General features: G+C 39.2%; 1 protein-coding gene and 1 long non-coding RNA gene across 2 annotated transcripts; both read right to left on the bottom strand.

Annotated features, from left to right (window-relative positions):
* Nucleotides 1-331: 331 nt before the first annotated feature.
* Nucleotides 332-9,119, bottom strand: si:dkeyp-34c12.1 (uncharacterized protein LOC570187 homolog). The gene is made up of 8 exons (XM_051094201.1): nt 7,659-9,119; nt 5,166-5,274; nt 4,940-5,061; nt 4,568-4,666; nt 4,271-4,467; nt 3,950-4,013; nt 3,790-3,852; nt 332-1,149 (listed from the first exon to the last, which is right to left on the bottom strand). Exons 1-8 carry the CDS (start codon nt 7,893-7,895, stop codon nt 664-666), a joined length of 1,377 nt encoding a protein of 458 aa, XP_050950158.1. The 5' UTR covers nt 7,896-9,119; the 3' UTR covers nt 332-663.
* Nucleotides 9,120-14,391: 5,272 nt separating this feature from the next.
* LOC127153791 (uncharacterized) lies at nt 14,392-18,974 on the bottom strand. The gene is made up of 3 exons (XR_007825335.1): nt 18,857-18,974; nt 15,938-16,201; nt 14,392-15,052 (listed from the first exon to the last, which is right to left on the bottom strand). It is a non-coding gene; the product is annotated as an uncharacterized LOC127153791 (long non-coding RNA).
* Nucleotides 18,975-21,687: the final 2,713 nt, after the last annotated feature.

The raw sequence follows: 21,687 nt of genomic DNA, 5'->3' as shown, positions 1-21,687 counted from the left end.
ACACCCAGAACATGCTAATTGAAATATGGTAACATTTCAAGCATCTGTGCCCCAAAAATCAGCATGAACCCTCTGAACTGGTATGACTAGCTGTCTTTTGCTGTTCGAAGTTGGTCTACCAGCTTGGAAGATCTACAAATCAGCATGTTCCAAAACACCGCTATCACCTAATCTGGATTTTCCAGCAGGATGTTATTTAGCAATTAGACACTGGCGGTTTGAGCCGAAAGGAAATTTATCTGTGAGAGTTCCATATATACAACTCTCAGATGTTCCTAATAAGCCAGGGCCTACAACACACAACCCAGATGGCTCTAGGGATGGTTGAACAATGTTTATTCATCTCCAAAGAAAAAAAAAAAACACTCTTAACATGTGGAACTACATTAATGTGTGGTAAAAACATTAGACTGTAGACAGAATTACATCTGATAACCACCACAGTGTCCATTAATGCTAAACTCTAAATATCCACTAGAGGGCACCAAACGACCCCCTTCAAGTCTAAAAGCCTAAATTAAATCTTTGTTCATTAAAACATGTTTTCAAAAAGAGTTCTGTCCTGAATGAATAAGTCAGAACATATGAAGAAGACTTCCTGAGGTGAAGGAACTTGATGCCAACTTGGGGAACACTGATCTGGAGCATTTCTGAGCAGATTCTTCACTTCTCTTTCTTAGCAGCGATTCTTTTCGAGCGGCGGAGGTCTCCGACATCACCCTCCGGGGCCTTTGGAGCAGTGGTTGGTTTGGAGGGTTTTGAAGCAGTCTTGGCTTTTTGGGTAGCAGTAGGTTTGGAGGTTTTTGAAGCAGGAGGAGAGGAAGGAGGTTTGGAGGTTTTTGAAGCAGCCAAAGGTTTGGAGGTTTTTGGGGCAGCTGAAGGTTTGGAGGTTTTTGGAGCAGCCAGAGGTTTGGAGGTTTTAGGAACAGGAGGAGAGGCAGGAGGTTCAGAGGTTTTTGGAGCAGCCAAAGGTTTGGAGGTTTTGGGAGAACGAGAGGAAGCAGGAGGTTTGGAGGTTTTGGGAGCAGCCGAAGGTTTGGAGGTTTTTGAAGCAGGAGGAGAGGCAGGGGGTTTGGGGGGTTTAGGGGCAGTAGAGGGTTTAGTGCCTCTTTGGGCTTTTTGACGTGGTTTAGCTGACTGTGGTGCTTCCTATGTGAGTTGAAAAGAAAATTCATTGAGTATGGAGTAAAGCAGAGGTTCTCAACTCTGGCCTGTGAGATTTATTTTCCTGTAGAGTTTAGCTCCAACCATGATCAAACTCACCTGCCTGTAACTTTCTAGTGATTCTGAAGTCTTGTTCAGTAACTTGTTCAGATGTGTTTGATTAGGGTTGGAGCTGAACTCTGCAGGAAAATGGAAATCATGGGCCAGAGTTGAAAACTCGTAGATTAAAGGCCCATTCACAACAAGAATGATACATATAACTATATTAGCGTTCACATAAACAGTGGATAATTGCGCTGCATTTTTGTCATCTGCCACTAGAATTTTGGTTGTCAGTTTACCTTTTAGTGCTTAATTCTGTTATGCTGTTATGTTGTCATGAAAATATTTGTGTATTGGAATGCACGGTTAAGGTCACGTAACTTTAAAACAGTATTCTGTCTGTGCCTCCTGCATTTATGTACTCATTTTCATCACTTTCACGTTAATTCTCTGGGACTGATTTGTTTGCTAAACTGAACATCCAATCAGAGTTCTCACTCTCGCTGACAGCCCCGATGCCAACTCAACATGATGCATCGGGCAAAGACGCCCGCTGTTGGCCAACCATTGGCTTGGTGCGTCACAGCCTTTAAAGTTACAGAAGTGACAACCACATTCTACAAATAAATTGACTCCAACCAAAACCACATTTACAGAAATCCTTCACAGGGTTTATGGGACCGAACTGAACACCTAGTTGTTCAAGACATATTTAAACGCATATGAAAGTCATGTCCTTTCTTCATGTGTGGTGCAAGAAATCACAGGGTATATTTTGATTCAGTGTTGCCAGATCTTGCTTGAAAACAACCACAAATAAGAACAATCCCAAAATAAACTCTAATCCATATTTGATAACTTATTTGGAAGTAAGCCAAATACCATAATATTGTAACCTGCACTTGCCTAATTTATTAACTCCATTAACTGGATTGCTTTGAACTGAGCCCAAACATCCAGCGCTTAGATGCTTAAGACGTGTTGCTTATAATGTGTACATGGCGACCCTCTAAGAGTGAGCTCTGTGAAGCAACCTTTCAAACATAAAACACAACAGCTCTGTTGACGGTGGCTGAGTTAATATCCAGTCCTATATATATATATATATATATATATAGTTCAAATCGAGTAGTTTGTGAGCCGAGCCCAAACATTATACCCTAAGACGCTTAAGTGATGTTGTATAATAAGTGGACATGGCAACCTTTCAAGAGCGAGCTCTACGAAACAATCTCCAAACATAAAACACAGCAGCTTTGTTGACAATGGTTAAGTTAAAATTTAACCTTTTATGAGCCGAGCCGAGCTGAGCCGAGCCAAGCCCAAACATCAAACCCTAAGATGCTTAATAAACACTGCTTATAATAAGTGGACAAGGCAACCCTTTAAGAGCAAGCTCTGCAAAGCAACCTTCCAGACAAAGCACAACAGCTCTATTGACGGTGGTTGAGATAAAATCGAGTCCTTTGAGCCGAGCCAAAACATCAAGTCCTAAGCTGCTTAATAAACACTGCTTATCATAAGTGGACATGGCAACCATTTAAGAGTGAGCTCTGCAAAGCAACCTTCCAAACACAAACCACAACGGCTCTGTTGACAGTGGCTGAGTTAAAATCAAGACCTTTATCAGCCGAGCCCAAACATTAAGCCCTAAGATGCTTAATAAGTGACGTTTATAATAAGTGGACGTAGCAACCCTTTAAGAGTGAGCTCTGCAAAGCAACCTTCCAAACAAAGCACAATGGCTCTATTGACAGTCGTTGAGATAAAAATTGAGTCCTTTATGAGCCGAGCCCAAACATCACGCCCTAAGATGCTTTATAAGTGGACATGGTAACCCTTCAAGAGCGAGCTCTGTGAAACAACCTTCCAAACATAAAACACAACGAGTCTGTTTACGACGGTTGAGTTAAAATCGCGTAGTTTGTGAGCCGAGCCCAAACATTATGCCCCAAGATGCTTAATAAGTGATGTTTATAAAAAGTGGACTTGGCAACCCTTCAAGAGCGAGCTCTGTGAAACAACCTTCCAAACATAAAACAGCTTTGTTGACAATGGTCGAGTTAAAATTGAACCCTTTATGAGCCGAGCCCAAACATCAAGCCCTAAGATGATTAATAAGTGACGTTTATAATAAGTGGACATGGCAACCCTTTAAGAGTGAGCTCTGCAAAGCAACCTTCCAAACAAAACACAACGGCTCTATTGACGGAGGTTGAGAGAAAAACCTTTATGAGCCAAGCCCAAACATCACGTCGGTTCTGTCCGGTACAAACACAAAATGATTTTTAGGGTATTCACTCCTGTATTTCCATGCGGTTGCCACTCCTGAAACTTTACAGTTTGTATATGGCCATTGTTTTTAATTGTTCATTAGATGGAACGTAACAGAATGATTCCAATTACATCATTCAATTTTGTTGTTATCACTGTAGCAGTAGATATCTCTCAATTAGAATGATTAATAAAACTTTATAGTTACCATGCTTGTCATAACAGGCCTTTATTCTGTTTGAACATCTGCTAAGTGCTAAAATTGTCAGCTAGGAAATAGCAAACAGTAGCCAAAAGTGATCCACTAACCTCTTTGCTAGACAGCTGGGATTCCAGAGCAGATATTTCTGTTGTCAGTGCATCTATGTTTACCTTCACACACAGAAAAAAGGAGAAAATGATGTACAAAACATTCAAGAGACACATTTCGAACAATGAGTTATGAAGATGTGCTCTTGCTATCAGTCACCTTGATTTGGTTGATGTTCATCTTATAGCTGTCAATGTCCTTTGTGAGTTGTTTCTCTTTCTCTCTGGAAACAAAAAATGATGTATTGAAATCTAAACACTGCTAATCTGCTGCAAACAATTTAGCATGTTGAGAAGAGATGTAGAATTGCTAAATTAGCAAATGAGCTAACTGTTTTGGATCATAAAACGTCTCATAGACATAAAAGTCAGGACACAGAAGCAACATGGCAACATTTTAGCATCATGCTAGTGTGTTCTGCATGGGTAAGTTCCACTAGAAAGTCATTCTTTCATTGTGTGCAAGCTGCCTGGTCAATACCTCAATACTTGTGCTTTTTCCACCTCTGTCTTGAGTTTGCTGACCTCTGTCTTTTCCTCAGCAGTAGTGCAGTGCACATCAGCAACCTTTAGCTGTGCAAGGAGGGCTTTGAGATCAAGTCCTTCCAGCTGACTAGAGCTCTGAGACCTCAGAAGTACTTCCATGGAAATTTGCTGTATTCGTTCACATGCCAACACCTTGAACCCCAGAGCCGCAAATATTAAGATCAGACAGGTGTTTTTACAAGCATCATACTATGACAGTGCATTTGAAAGAACAAAATGTGATGTATATTACCTTAGAAAGCTCTGTTTGTATTTTGTCAAGTGCAGTAAGCTCCATATCCCGCGTTTGCTTCGTGCTCTTCAGAGACCACTTCAAGTTGCTTAACTCTTGCTGTAAACCAAAATGCCATAAAAATGTCCTCTTGGTTTAATTTAATTATTAAGATGAAAAGTAAATCTTAAAATGACAATAATCAGTTCAAGCATAAATGGGGAAATAAGGAGAGGATGTGACACTGTGTATGTACACTGAATGCAACATGCAAAATTTCAATGCGTTTAATCATTTAACACTGCCTAATAAGTACTGTAGCAGGTTTTAAAATAGTATAACGTATATTATGCAGTGCACCAATATTCCATCTGAAAATATACTTTCATTAACCTGTGCCTGTTGAATTTGCTTTTTCCATTTGGTTTGATAGACAAACTCCAGGTCTGTGTCTGTCCATTGGTATCCCTCCATTCCCTGGATGAAGATTTCAGGGTTGGCATTCCCAGGCGTTGCTGGACAGCCATGGAAGTGAAAGCAATAATTATTGCAACAAATACAGGAGCATAGAGAGATATTTGAACATGATTGCTTATGTCAGTGAGCATATGAAGTTTACCTGATGCAGCTGTAGAACTAGACCTCCTGACGGACTTCCTCTCATCTTTAACATTAGGGTGCTGGAGAACTTCATTTGATCCATTGCAAGAAAGGTGTTTAGTTATTTCCTTGGAAAGATTTTGGGAGGTTTAGTTATTTCTTTTGAAAGAAATTTGATGTGATTCTTTACATTTTTTTTTTTTAATAATATTAATAAATTGCTTAGTTTTTTACCCTATACAAAATTAATGCATTTAAATTTTTTGAAGTATTTTAAAGAGGTCATCAGATGCCCATTTTCCACAAGTTGATTTGATTCTTTAGGGTCTTAATGAAAAGTCTATAATATACTTTGATTAAAAATTCTCAATGGTTGTGTAAAACAACACCCTTTTTACCTTATCAAAATGACACACTGACAGGCATCTGGGAACGGCTTGATTTGAAAAAGAGGATGTTATTTTTACAGATTAATTAAAAACCACTGCATGGATTTTTATCATTATAGGGTAGATTTGTACATACACTATCAACCAAATTTCAAAAACTTCCTCGGCTCAAATTTTTGATTTTGCTAATATTTTTTCTGAAGAAAGATAGACATGTATAGTGATAAAAGCCAGAATATTAAATGTCATGGATGAATATTTACAGAGTAATCCACTATTTCGTAGAGGGGGTCAAAATGGCCATTTTCACCTGAGATTCAGAGACAAATTACAAGGGGGTAAAAATGGCTTCAGAAAGATGGCAACATCATAATATTACTTTTACACAGAGATTTGTAGGTCTTTTAGTTAAAACTGTCGACTTTAGCAATCTTTATTGCAATATGCGCCAATGGTGACCATTCAAAAATGGGGAAACTTTTTTAAAAAAAAGCACTTTTTTCTCCAAAATTTGCATGTCTGTAACTCAAGAAGTATTAAAGGTATCTTAATGCCTTTTTAGATATTGGTTCTTAACAAACTTTCCTTTTGACATCTTAGTTTTAAAGGCCCTATATGATTTGGTTCCAGGTGTAAATATTAAATTATTTACACATTTCCAGTCATCAAAAACCAAATGTGGGTCACTTTGCAAAAATATGACCAACATTTGATTTTCAAAAATTGAAAATGGGTAATATTCCACAATCTGGACATGGATCCTTATTGAGATCCCCATATCTCTGAGACTGAATGATGTAGGGTCTTAAAAATGAAGATTCTAAAAGAAAAGTTAATTAAGAGCTAGAATCTAAAATCATATTGCATTATCTTTAATACTTCTTGAGTTATAGGCATGCAAAATTTGGAAAAAGAATATTAAGGTTTTATGCAGTTGTCTTGAAGGAAGGAAACGAGATCCATCTCTAGTTTCAACAGCACTTGTTCTTCATACATTCCTCTTTAAAATAAAATAAGTATCATATTTTTGCAAAATGACCCACATTTGATTTTAGAGCTCTGAAAATGTGTATAATATAACAGTTTACACCGGGAGCCATACTGAAATTCCAATATCTCTGGAACCGAACCGAACCATACAAGGCTTTTAAAACAAAGATGCCAAAAGGAAAGTTTGTTAAAACCCAATATCGTAAAAGGTAAAGATATTTTTAAAACGTCTTGAGGTACAGGCATCCAAACGTTGGAGAAAAAAACTTGAAAAATGCCGTTTCCCTATTTTTGAATGGTCAACACTGGCACACAATGCAACAAAGATTGCTAAAGTAAACAGTTTTTACTAACAGACCTACTGATCTCTGTCTAGAAGTAACATTATGACACTGCCATCTTTTTTAATTCATTTTTACCCCCTTGCAATTTGTCTCTGAATCTCAGGAGGAAATTGCCATTTTGACCCCCACTACAAAATAGTAGATTACTCAGTAAATATACATCTGTGACATTTTAGATTTCATCAATATATCTGTCTTTATTCAGAAAAAAATATTAGTAAAATCAAACATTTGAGCCAGAGACCTCTGGTTGAGTTGACACAAAATGACCCAGCTTTCATTTCATATGTGTTAATGTAAATGTTTAAATAGACTAATTAGTTTTTTTAATTATATTGACAATTGTCAATTAAATCAGTTATGTTAATTTGATGGGTTTCTAAAGATGAATTACTTAATTATTAAACTTTTCACATTCTCAAGTGAGAAATTTGTAACAAACCAGTCTTGCATATTAATAAGTATCAATTACATACATCATTTCATTAACTTAATTTATTAATAACAATAAACATTCCAACAGAACTATTTTATTATGTTTTCATTGTTTAGTCTCAGGGCAATTTAATTATTACTCTGCCATAGATCAGAAATAAAACAACAATTAGCAATTTGTTCATTGTGTGGGTTATTGTGACAAAGTTGATCGATTAAACGAATGGATGAGGACAGCCAAAACATTCTCATGATAGAAAAAAGGAATAACCGTAAAGAAAAAAGGCTATTATTTAGTACATTTGCAGTTGTATGTGACAAACACACTATCGCTTTGTTTGTTTGTTTGTTTACCTGGCCACACAGCTCTTCTTTGACCACTTGTCCTGATGTTGGCGAACCATTTGGTTTGCTGGGCTGGTGTATTGTGACTCTTTCACTTTTGGATGGAGGTGTCCTCTCTAACTGTCGCCCGACAGGTATAATATTTGAATGTTCCTCTATTATTGATTGCGCTAGTGAAGCCGCATCAAACGAATCCAAATTACGCACATTTTTGGTGCGTTTAATTCTGCCTCTCTTCGAGCTCATATGAGCTGCCGGTGTTTTTTAACTCTTAAATGGTACAACAGAAGTCGTTTGAACAACAATGCTACAATCTCGACGCTCTCAAACTGCATACAATTTTAAAAGCGACTAATCAGAGTGGAGTTACTCCATGTGCTGATCAATGGTAATAGCATTGGCGGCCACTAGGGGACGATAATAAACAGTGGCACAAGGTACTTGTAGCGCTCATTGTTATTGTTAAGTTGTTAAACTTATTACAGATGCAGTATATCATTTTTTTCAAAGCTAGTTTCCGTCGTTAATACGAAATGTCTTTTATCTGTTACATACACCAAGTTTCACTGTATAAAAATGTATAATTTTAATGTTTACTCAAACTACAGCTCAGTTGCACAGAATTAAGTTAACCGGCAGATGGCGCTGTATCTTTTCTCAGGCAAAAACTGTGACTCCGCATTGAGGCGACGCTTTTCAAATGTTTTTTTTGCGTTGCGAATATCGAACCAAATGTCATTTAGATATTAAACTGTCAAAAATGCAGTGCTCTAATGCAGAGACATTTTAAGTGTGTCTTGCTGAAAGGTGTTAGAATACTTTGGGGCTATTGTATGTACAAAAATGAGCACATGGGTATGTATCTTAAAGTATATTGGTTAAAAGTTTTGGTGTCATGGAGAGTAGAGATCATTTCTATTCAGAAAAATATGTAAAGTATCGTAACTTTATTGAAAAATTAACAAAACAGTGTGTAACATGATGTTTCACCAATTCTACAAGTTGGAAAAATAACCACAGCAATACACTAATTACTATATCTGGCCGCTCAAACAAACAGATTATAAATTCTGTTTGTAGTATCTTTATAAACTGTTCAAAACAATCTCTTACACTTTAATATTGTTCACATCCATGTACTGGATTGTAAAAGTTCAAAGACTCGGCGGGTGTCTCTTTCGATGCTGAAGGGAGTGCATCAAGAACTGATGGCTCCTAGATATCATCCAATCAGTTCCTGATGCAGTATCACCAACATCAGAAAGTTCTCACAGATGATGGATGGATTGTAGTTGGGAATGGGTAAGCAAGTCTGTGAGTGATAAATAATGTGATCAAATGAATGAATAACAAACATTTTAAACATTTGCATTTCTGCCATGCCACAGATTTCGCGTCATGACTTCTTTTCCACAGGTTTCTCTTTTCTGTCCGATGAAGACCAATGTTATTTCGTCATGGTGTGCGGGTGCTGAGTGTGACAGAACCCCAGCAGCGCCTGTGAGAGGGGTGACACACTACTCACAGTTGCCAGCTGAGATTATGCCAAAACTCAGCCGCCAATACCGGAGTCCTCCAGCAGGGGGCGCGCAGATGTTCGCGCCCCAGAGATGGTAACACATTACCAACTACTTAAGCTCCTCGGTGAAACATAAGACGCTTGTTTGATCATTTTTGCGTAAATTGCAAAAACAGATTAGCATTGACATTAGCACAGATGTAGTACTTACGTAAAATTCAGATTCAGGTGCAGCTGATGTAGTTTTCTCTCAGGTTTTTGGGTGTAAACAGACTACTCAACCCCTACAGGTCAATGTGAGACTGTAATCACATCACAGTTGCCTGCAGAGATTACCCAGTCGGTCCATTGCGTCTTTAGCTGTTTGTTGTGATGCTAGTCAATTACAGCGAGGTTGGGTTTAAACTGAGCATTATCAGTGGTTCTCAAATGGTGGGTTGTGACCCAAAAATAGGCTGCAGGTCATTTTTTAAATCACATGTGTTAGAGAAAAACAACGCTAAATGCAAAGTACATTTTCTTCAACTTGAAGGAAGTTAAGAAAAAGTCTTAACATATTTTTTTTATGTTAAGATCAGATCTTTTTGTTCATATTGTGACATACAGTCTTTTGTAATGTATTATCAAAAAAATAAAAAATCCAGTTGCTGATTGGATTGGAGGCAGATCTGAACGTGAGCTTGCAGAAAATCATAAGAAGGTGTCCGAGTTTAGGCGGACAGAATGATTGGAAAAGCCTAGCATGGCTACATTGTGACATTTTAATTACAAGGTCAATTTAAAAAATGGATAAAAGGGAAAATGTTTATTTCATGGCGTATTCAAAATCAAACTTAGCTGTATTTTGGTGCAAATTTCACTTAGTAGATGCGATCACGGACAGTTTGCATGACTTGCCCTCAACGTTTGCAAGGTAAAATTAATATATTGCAGACTACATTAAATAAAGTTTGCAGGATGAACATGGTTTGCACTGGCCATGTTTCGTTAGCGTGAACTATTATCTGTTGGGAGCACTGAACTATCAAATTGGTCAAACCTCAGCCGATGTCATTTTAATAATTTTAAAGCCAGCATGAAACATAAATCCCAAGCATATTTTCTTTCCTTTGGTGACGTATGTACAAACAGAAATGGCTTCTTGAATGAGAAAAAAAATGTTGGGTGGGACTTGATTTTGTCCATTGGGAACTGATTAGAGCATTGTCATTTGCAATCTCATGTGAATTACAGATTGTTGATGGGATGGAATTATTGTTTCACCCTCAAAAAACAAAACAAAACAAAAAAAAACTTATATGTATTTTACGAAGTGGCTAATTCGTACAAATTTAATCATATGGTTTTGTACCATTTCTGTGATGGTTAAGTTTAGTGGTGGGGTTAGGTTATTTGCCACCTTGTAAAATACGTACGCTTTTTTACAAATCGTATGAATTTGTATGAGTGAGGATTTTATTCACATCTATGTTTCCATGAAGAACCTTTAACATCCAACGCTATCTCATGGCTGATTAATACATTTTTTACGATGTGGCTAATTCATACGACCTCACTCATACAATTTTGTATGATTTCTGTGATGGTTAAGTTAAAGGGAAGGGGTTGGGTGTGGTCCTTAATATTAATTTCTACAAATTTGCCACCTAATAAAATACGTACGATTGTTCACAAATCGCATGTATTCATACGAGTGAGGTCTTTATTGGCCTCTATGGTTCCATGTAGAAACTTTAACATTCAATGCTATCTCATGGCCAATTTGTACATATTTCACGAGGTGGCTAATTTGTACGACCTCACTTGTGCAAATTTGTACGATTTCTGTAATGGGTAAATTTAGGGGCGAGGTTAGGTGTGCCACCTTGTAAAGTACGTACCTTTTTTTCACAAACTGTATTAATTTGTACAAGTGAGGTCTTTATTGTCACCTATGATTCCATGAAAAACCTTTAACATCCAATGCTATTCGTACGACCTACAATTTTGTACAATTTCTGTGACGGTTAACTTTTAAAATACGTACATTTTTTCACAAATCGAGCGAGGTCTTCTTGTCTGTGGTTCCCTGAAGAACCTTTAACCTCCATTGTTATCTCATGGCCAATTTGTACCTGTTTTACGAGGTGGCTGATTCGTACGTTCTCACTCGTACATTTTCTGTGAAGGTTAAGTGCAGGATTAGGTGTGGTCCTTTGTATGAATTCCTATGAATTTGCCACTTCATAAAATACATATGGTTTTTCACAAATCATATGAATTTATACAAGTGAGGCATCTGTGGTGTTTCACGAGGTGGCTAATACGTACGACCTCACTCGTACAATTTTGTATACGTTCTGTGACGGTTAACTTTAGGGGCGGGGTTAGGTGTGGTCCTTTGTATGAATTCTTACAAATTGGCCACCTCCTAAAATCTGTACAATTTTTCACAAATTGTATGAATTCATACAAGTGAGGTCTTTACTGGCATCTGTGGTTCCATGAAGAAACTTTTTTAACATCCATTGCTATCTCACAGCCAATTCGTACGTATTTTATGATTTGGCTTTTGCGTACAGCTTCACACATACGATTTTTTAATAATTAAGTTAATTTTAGGGGTGGGGTTAGGCATGGTCCTTTGTATGAATTCCTCATAAAATACGTAGTATTTTTTACGAATCATATGAATTTGTACGAGTTGGCATCTATGATTCCGTCAAGAACTTTGAACATTCAAAACTATCTGATGGCCAATTCGTACGTATTCTACAAGGTACGATCTCACTCGTACGATTTTTGTGAGGGTTAAATTTAAGAGTGGGATTAGGTTTTGTCCTTTGTATGAATTCCTACAAATTTGCCACTTCGTAAAAAAATATACGTATCATACAAATAGTATGAATTTGTACAAGTAAAGGTCATACGAATTCAAACAAATTAGCCGCCTTGTCAAATATGTACGAACTGCTGTGTGATCAGGTTGTTAACATCCATGGAAACTTTCCATTCCACAAAAGTTCTTTATAGAATGCTTTCCAAAGGATCTTTGGATTTGTAAAATGTTCTTTCTATTAAATTGTTCTTTTTAGAACATTTCACTGAAAGGTTGTTTGAGGAACCAAAGTAGTTATTCTATGGCACCGCTTTTGCATGATTTGTGTGATGGTTAAGTTTAGGGGCAAAATTAGGTGTCATCCTCTTACAAATTTGCCACGTCATAAAATATGTACGATTTTTCACAAGTGCATGAATTCATACGAAAGAGGTCTTTATTGGGATCTATGGTTCCATGAAGAAACGTTATCTCATGGTCAATTCGTACGTATTTTATGAGGTGGCTAATTCGTACAGCTTCACTCATATGATATTGTACGATTTCTGTGACGGCTAAGTTTCGGGACGGGGTTAGGTTTGGTCTTTCCTATGAATTCCTACAAATTTGCCACCTTGTAAAATATGATTTTTCACATACTATTATTATTCACCAATTAATAACCTGATCTCACAGAAATTTGTATGTATTTGAGAAGGTGGCTAATTCATACAAATTCTTACAACTTCAGTCTTACAAATTCATACAAATTAGCCACCTTGTCAAACTGTTGCGAGATCGGGTTGTTAACATCCATGGAAATTATCCATTCCACAAAAGTTCTTTATAGAACTCTTTCCAAAAGATCTTAAAAATGTTTTTCTATTAAATTGTTCTTTTTTTAGAACATTTTGCTGAAAGGTTCTTCAGGGAACCAAAATAGTTCTTCTATGGCACCGCTGTTAAAAAAACCCTATTGTAACCTTTACTATTATGAGTGTAAAGGGAGGCATTTAAAATTTAGCTTAAAATAAGCACTCCAATATTCCATAAATAAGAATTGTCTATTTTGATTCAGTGGTAACTTGAAAAACAATTTTATTTTTGTACGATGACCATATTTTGTATCACCACTCATGTCTAATGTAAAATCTCTGTTCTGAAACAAAACCAGCTAAAAATCGCTTTTTTATATGATAATTGTTTTTCTGTCAGTCAGCGTATGATAGCCGAAGTGTGCCGTAAACAAACACTCTAATCCGTTAAGGCCGAAAACCGTCGCGTGAGGGGCAGTTTAGCCTCTCCCAGCTGGTGAGCCGAAGGGCGTCTCCCCAAGGCATCTGGCGTGTGTCCCCCAATAACCCCACACCCCCTCAGCTACACACACACATATACACACCCTTCCTCTGCAAGACCGTGATCCCCGCTGCTGTCAGGGCCCATTGGTCGCCATGGCAAACTCACAGGAACCTGAGCCGGCATTGTCAGAGCGTCCGATGTGTATGTCCCACTCGCCGTCTCTTCTTTAGATTCACAGCTCGGGTCCTTTGACACCCCTGAACACTGCAACAAATTGAGAAAGACGGAAGAAAGGAGTGAGGGAGAGGGAAAGAGGGAGGGAGAGGGAGAGAGAGAGAGAGAGAGAGAGTAGCCGTTGTGGGTTTGCTAGACTAAGTCGTGTAGGCCAGATCAAAGGCCAGTTCTTCGCAAAACTAGCAGACCTTTTACAAAGCATGAGGGGCTTAGCTTTTGTGGGAGCTGTATACTGACCATTTCAACTTTTGCGGAAAAAGAGGTTTACTAGCGAACACCTGATACCCAGCAAAGAAAATGTGAAAACGTGAGCAGTATGTCGCAGTTTGTATTTTGCTGTTGAATTGAATGTAATTCATACAAATTAAAGATCAGTATAGGATTTTATTATAGTTTTTAAGATTATCTAACTATGTGACTGTTAAGAAACTTTGACGGACATTCATTGCCTAATTTGCGCTGTTCGCTAATTGAAGGTTCAAAGGAAAAATAAATAGAAAATTTTTCATTTTCCAATAATAATTAAATGTAATAGAAATCTGACATAGCAAGTGTGGTGTAATTGCAAGTTCGTTCAATCAAAATATTTCCGATAGTCGAAACTAGGTCAACAACCGCCCATGTCGAAATCAAAGGGTTAAAGTGTGGAACAACATTTGCTCTTGTCTCTATAAATATGTTTGCAAAAAGCAAGATTTTTACAGCTTTTATGTTCAAACGTCAGATGTCGATAACAAATATTGCTCAAATAACTATTTTTTGTCAATCTGCTTTGTTCTCCGTGAATGTTTTCCAATAGATTTCAAATAGGAGTGAACGTCACTCTTTTATATACATATATATATTAAAAGATTTCAAGTAAACACCGTACCGTTTTAGCCGAATCCATTTGCCTGTATCACGTTGTATTTAAAAATCGGTTGTTTCAAAACAAAAACGTGCCCCTCCCATTAACTCCCAAGTGGTGAATGCTTTACAAATATCGCTATATAGCGCAGTTGTTTTAGTATAAAAACACATGAATTTGTTTTTGTTTTTCCAGTATCTCAGATTTACACAGTTCTGACTCATACACATTTCTTTTTCATTGTTACTTGTTTTTGAGTCACTTTCCTCCCCCCTTAAACTGAGACGAGCTGTGTCAGTTGGTGGTCGTATTGAAAAGGCTTTTACTGTACAATGGTGTTTCTATGTGAATTTGTTTGAGCTCTGGGTTCGAGGGGACCCCCTATGTGGCGAGTGGCATTGTTAAGGAAAGGCCAGCGGTGTTCCAGAACTTAGGCTTGACCAAAGGTGGCGTGTGAAGGGGACGGAGCCATTCCCAGCATCTCCTCTCACTGTACGGCAACATCTCAAGACCTCCGAGCACCGGTTTGCCCACAAACAATCGCGGCAGACTTGAGCAGGGATGACATTTTTATTTGTCACAGACCTAAAGTCCTAAATACTTTCCCACCGGGGGCAGAGGGCGAGAGGAAAAAAAACAATTGGAAAAGTGGAACAGCTTCTCTGGCAGTGGATGTGGCCTGGGACCCCCCTCTGTCGTCATATTGTCTGGTAGAAAATTGAAAACAAAAAAAGACAATATGACCAGTCCTTGACAGAAGGATCCATGGTGTTGCACTTGTCTCATTAATGAGGCCTGTTATATTGTGTTCTCTGAAGTTTTCCTACTTTGGACGTCTTGGACATTTTCGTAATTAGAGTAATAGTCATCTTTAATTAGCGATAGCTTACAGACAAAAGAAGCCTTCTGTGATCGACCCCCTGCCTAAATGTAACCAGAATCAAATTTTCCAACATTTGTAACATAACACTACTGTTAGAATGCATATATGTGTTTAAAGCTGTACCTGCACCAATTTCCACTAGCCAAACTGTGTGGCGATAACACATATTGCACATATTTTAATGTATTAATTGAATTTAAATGACAACACATTTTTAAAAAATAAAATTAGCACATTTGGTAAACAAGTACAAGTAAATAAATAATAAAATATTTAATATTAACAAATATTAGTAGTAGGAGTAGTATCACATCATATTATTATTATTATTATTATTATTTCTATTTCATAAAAAACGAATGTTAGTTTGCGTTTCGTTGTGAAGCGAGCAGATGTGCTTGTACAGTAGTGGCTTCAGTGATCAATCAATGAATGCATTACTGCAATCAACTGAATTACTGGCGGTGCCATATGGGCCAGGGGCCCATGGTGACAAAGCACATTTTTTGCGGGGGAAAAAAATAAAAAAATAAAAAATAAAACGATTAGAAAGTTTGCTCCGCAAAACGTACAATTTACAATGAAGTAATTCTCTACGGCATGCCTAAACACTTTACGTTTTCGAAATCTATCATTCGAGCCCTGCCCGTATTAACGTATATGTGCAACATCGGGATAATTTCAATATATTATCGCAAAGGCGTCTTACCTTGCCTTTTCCTCAAAAGCGACAGTCCCAAGAACGTCAGGGCCTTCTACTGCAAGCACACACGTGTACTATACGTCTTTCAGCTCTCAGCGTGGTGAGAGCATGTGCTGCTAGTCTGTGAAATCCCACCCTATCTCTCTGACTGTAGAGCAGCACACAGCTCTCCTTCTTCAATGGCCCCCCTTCATTGATCTATCTTCAGCTTGCTGATAGGCGTTCCACCCTGCAGGTCACTTCTTCCTGTTTAACCATTGCTTGCAAAAGCTGCGATCATAAGGAGAATTTATTGAGATGGGGAGACAAACAGAGAGATGTGAAAAAAAAAAAAGCACTTCCCTTTTCCCTCTTTCCCCTTGTTCTGTCCGGCGGGACAGGAGGAATGTAGTATGTGCGTGTTAAAGAGCACTGAGTGTATTTGGCCTGGTTAAACGGGTGATGCTGTATAGTAGAAGTACAAGTATATCCCACATAGCCTGTATTGTAATACAGCTCCCTAAGGAGTTCAGGTTAATGAGCTAACACATCTGTTTTGACAGCATGGCGTACGCTAACATACGACGTTTACTCAAACCAAGATTTTACAAAGTACTCTTAGGTTTTATTTTGAAATCGTATTTTGTGTAAGTTTTTTTGTTGTAAATTTGTTAACCTGCACTACAAGATGATCAAAGGATTCTTGTGCATCTGCTTACTAGTTATGTCTGAAAGTTATTAGTCTGTGTTTTGGTTCGTTTGTGTCTTATTTTTAAGTCTGGTGTTGTAAGTTTCGTCAACCTGGCTTTGACGCCTCAAGATCAAAGGATACTCGTGCCTCTGCTTACAAGTATGTAAATAAACGAATTAGGAAAACTTTCTAATCATAAAGGAATCTGAAACAGTTGATTTACTCAACACAAACAATTCTGACGGTATTTTTGGCAATATGTAAAATTCAGCAGTCATTTAGGCGGTGCTCCCTCATCTCGTATGTTGTCTCGTTTGGTGCATAATTCCTTTTTCTGAATTTTGAGAGCGAATCAATTGAATTCTTGATACGCAGAGTTTGTGGAAATGGTGCATTTACTTTTGGACCATGTTGTTGTTATAATTAAAATTTCTTTTTTGCAAAACCATACATTTTAAACGAAATTTTTAGTTGAATTTGCGATCACACTGTATGCACACGCCATTCGGTTTTCGTACAAAGTGAACGATGTATTCGTAGATTATTGTAGATTTAGAACTATATCAAAACTTAAGTGAAAAAAAGTAAAAATAGCTACTGTCAACATGTAGGTTGGATGGCCATAAATGATTAGTACTGTAGTAAAATGGCTGACTCAGTGAAGATGGAGGCTCTTATCGTATGCAGTGGCCCAGCCGGTGGCCTTCCCACACTACCGTTTTTCGTACTTGGTTCATGTTTAAACATTTAGTTGGTCTCTATCGCAAGGTATTATGCGCAAACACCTGCTGTTTTTCTCTCAGGACTTGTGACGTGAAGTCGAAACCCATAGCGAACTGCAGTGCGTTTAAAGACTGTCTTTCTTGAATATGAATTTTTAACAGTGATATTAGATTTTGTGACAGTATTATCAGTTTAAAAACGAGGGTTAAGAACGAGATGTGCAGGTGCAGAAGCGCAGAGTGAATAATTTCCAGAAGGTTCACAAATCTGTCGGGTGGGTGTTGCCCTGCGCTGCCTCCAACAATTGGCTCGCTGCACCTAAGACGACATGAACATCTTTGAATGGCTTTAAAACCAAAAAAAAAGTAACAAGCCACAAAACATGGGATTATACCAAAAATAAAACATTTACAAGATATCTCACTGAATATTTGTAACACCTTTAGTTCTGCAAATGGTGACTTTTTAAGAATAAGAAAAGAGTCCTGCTCAGAATATGAGGAAGAGGATGGTGTAAGGAGAGTATTGATTAGGTTTCGTTGGAGTCACGCTATGAGTGACCTTGGCTCTATCAGGGTTAAACTTATTACCCTCTGACTTCTTCTGACCCCCCCCCTGACCTTTGGTGTGAAAGCAAATAACGCTGAAAGATGACCATCGGTCAGGCCTCAATGGCCTTCTATTGACCAAACACACACACAAATACAGCGAGGGGGCCAAAAAGGGCTTACGTCCAGAGAGGCACACTCCACAAATAATGCCATTAACCAATCAATACAAGAGACCGAAGAGGGGGTGGACACACTGGTTTTAGAAATGTGCAGCCTGGAAATGCGTTCTCCATTTGAGAGGCCATGCATAAGTGTGCCATGCCGCTCTAATCGGATATCTGGACATCAAAACTGAACTTTGTTTTGGGAGAGGTAGTAAAAGCAATCCCTAAAAAGCAGTTTATTCCCTGCTGAAAAATAAGTGCAGAAAATGCGTTTGTGAATAAATATCTGCATAATGCCGATTGGCTTATTTCATGCACGTTTCTCTTTTTTTGAACGCGTAATAGGCGTGCTGCAGTCAAATATGTTAAAAGCATAATGCACGTTGGAATAGAAACAGAAAAGTTGTGCAATTGCATTCCATCAAGTTACGATCAAGTGTGAGGAGAGGGAATATTTTCCACCACAGCACCTGCTGTTCATGGTGGGGTCAATACATAAACGGTTGTTTACTACTTTACAACCCTGAGAGCAATGCAGTGCTTAACATATGCAAGGCAGAACTTAACCCATAAGAGCAGCATAGTGAATTTAGGATAATCAGTTGCATTAAAAGTGAAGATCTTTTACGTAATTACACACATAGTCATTTCCAACACGAACAGGTCCTGTTTCGTTAGGACAAACGGAGTAGGATCACAACAGCATTGCATTGACCAAAAAGTTCTTTTGAACAATCTACGATAGCAACAAGCCAAATAGAATGTATGTGGGAGAGAGCCAAAGGAAGAGAGAAAGAATATGAGAAAGAGAGGGTACCTCGTGGATGCACTGCAGTGGTCAGCCAGGGTGGAGGAGAGAGGCGTGACGCCCAGGAGATGGAGGAATAGTACTCCATGCCTAGAGTGTTAGGAAAAGAGAAGGCAGAAGAGGAGAGGAGAAGAGAGGACCACTAGCTTTAGCCCTGCTACTGTTTTTGCCCTGCTGCCACTGGCTGAGAGCGAAGGGAGCATCTGATTGGAGGGTGGGGGCTGAGGCCCCTCCTCGTCGTCCTCCTCCTCTCTGCAGTCTGCGTTCCCGCCTGTCAGGGTGAGTTAGCCGAGGGAAAGAGAGATGCAGCTCCCCACTCTACTCTTCTTTCACCCCCTCCATCATGGACGGATGGCAGGTGGGACAAGAGCTGCTGGAATGACCACAGCCACAAATCTCATCCCGACGCCCTTCTTTTCTCTCTCCTTTTCCTTCCCAGACTCTTTTAACTTGTGGAGAAAGTAATAAATAGTAACTATACAATATGATATGCAAAGCTCTGAGACAGAAATATGGATGTGAAACCAAGAGCGAATGACTGTGGGAGAGGCAGCAAGAATTTCAGGGAGTTGGTGGATGAGTGTCAGCAGGTTGTCAGGCAATAACAATGCGAACTGAGGAACACGTTACAGTTCACAAGAAAAGAAAAAGGGAAAAACAAAGGGAAGAGGAAGGAGAGAGTGGGGGCCCGACTCTTTTCCCAACTCATTCCCCTCGATTCATTCTTCTCTCTACATTGGCCAACTGATCTTGGCGTCTTCTGTTGCAGCATTTGTCATCCGTATATGCCACTGGACACGCAAAGTATTGATTTTTTTCCTGTCCACCTTCTATTTGGCTCCTTGCTCTGTTTCCTACACTGTGATTACCAAACCATGTAAAGTTTCCTGAAACTGAAGAGAAAGAGGGCAAGGGTGTAGCCAGATGTAAAAGTTTAACTGGTCATTGAAGAACCCATATTCATCGACTACTATAATATTGAGTCATGCATGTCCTCTGGAGAGGGGCAGGTGTAACCCCTGCCAAATTTCTGCTAGAATCTCCAGAGGCAGTACTATGCAACATAAGCAAAGATTTACCTACTTGGCATTGGAAGAAGATCATAGATTGATTCAAGAAGGAAACTTGCCAAACTGAGGGTGAAACAGGATTGTGAGTTAGTTGTCCATCAGATTAAATCGGTGGCGTGTGCCATCCGTTCCAAAGGTCATCACGGTTTTGATGGCCAGAATGGACTTCTTTGACCGCAACTAATGCTATGGATGCAAAGCATTTTTTGCAGCGACCTCGACCCGTGTCACCGTAACCCTTTCTCAATTCGTTTTCAGTGTCCGCAGTGTCCAACGACCTTTAACCCACACGTGTCCCTCCCCCATGCCCCAGGGGTCTTGCCCCGAATAAGGGTCGCGTGTGCCAAAAGTCCCAAGAGACTTGAACCCTGTTGTCATGGAGATAACCTCAGGGAAACAAAAGTCCCTGAGCGGTTACATAACACTCATGACCAAGCAGAATCTTTGCCTGTATTTAGCTACAAAAGGAGCAAACCTTGGCATAGAACTAACAATGGTCAAAGCCTCAATTGCCTCTAGTGAGAATAATTTTTTAACTTCCGACCTTGCGCAAGGTTTTTATAGCTCAACACTCTTGACCAAGCAGACCGTTTGCCTGATGCACCACCTGGATCAGGTACGTAGCTGTGGGGAAGAGTTATCAATGAACCCTGGCCAAGGAACCAAACCAAAGAAGCATCAATGGAAGCATGGGCAAGTAGAATTTGGTAACTAGTTCGCACCGTTGTGCTCCGGGTGTCCCGAGTTCAAGTCCCGACTTGTGGACCTTTCCCAATCCCATCCCTCTCTCTCTTTCTCCCACTTTGTTTCCTGTCATTACTCTACTGTCCTATCAAAAAAAAAAAAAAATATTGGTAACTTAAGACTTTGTGCGACCATCTTTATACTCAACAAGTAAACAAAGAAGTACGTTTCAATAAACATTCAGTACTGTGACAGGCCTTTAGAATGTTCTTCTGATTCTCCCAATAGTTGGGGATCAAACCCGGTCAAGTGTGTCCAGAAAGTGCTATGAACTCAAATGGCCCTGATGCACAACCACCAGGATTAAAACGATTTTTCGGCCGCTGACAACCCTGTTAGGGCACCTGATCGCGGCGCCATGCATGAAGCCTGAACCCTGCTTACAATAGGGCCAGGGCGGGTGGAAGCAGTGGGGAGGGCTGTTGTTGTCGCAGCCCCCTAACATTGCACGCACAGGGGCACAAAAGCTGCCGAGGGTGGGGGTGGAATGGAGGTTCAGAGGGAGGGTGAACTACGCCATCTGCCATAAAGCTGGTGCGTGTGGGTAGGGGTCGAAAGGGAGGGGCCCGCGCTGGTAGGGGTGTGTTAGCCCTAGATGTGTTCGTGCAAGAGATGGACCGGGTCTTCCCTCAAATTAGACACAACCCCCCGAAGTGTAAGCCGCAGGAGACGGCCAATTCCTGCCTGCTTGCCTCTGTTTGCTTAGCAGCTTGATAATTAGAGAAATTAGGGACTGTCTGGAGATTAAACAGCACATGAAGCACACTCCTATTATTTTTCGCTTCCCTTGCTCTGTTCTTCTCCTTGCTGTCCTCTCCCTGTGGCAACAGACAAATCAGGAAACATATATGATGTCAAGCATTCAAGTCATTCATTCACATCATTGACTTGGACATTTTACTTGTGCACATCAAAAACTATAATGAGTTTTTTGGATTCATAAAAAGACACTCCCTCCCTCATACACACACACCGAGCACAATAGGCAGTGGTTCACGCTTTGTGGAAATTGGGGTGACACTTTTT

This window comes from Labeo rohita, chromosome 22 (assembly GCF_022985175.1).
Source record: "Labeo rohita strain BAU-BD-2019 chromosome 22, IGBB_LRoh.1.0, whole genome shotgun sequence".
Lineage (NCBI taxonomy): Eukaryota > Metazoa > Chordata > Actinopteri > Cypriniformes > Cyprinidae > Labeo > Labeo rohita.
The sequence above is the reverse complement of the archived record's forward strand: the minus strand, read 5'-3'. Positions and strand labels throughout refer to the sequence as shown.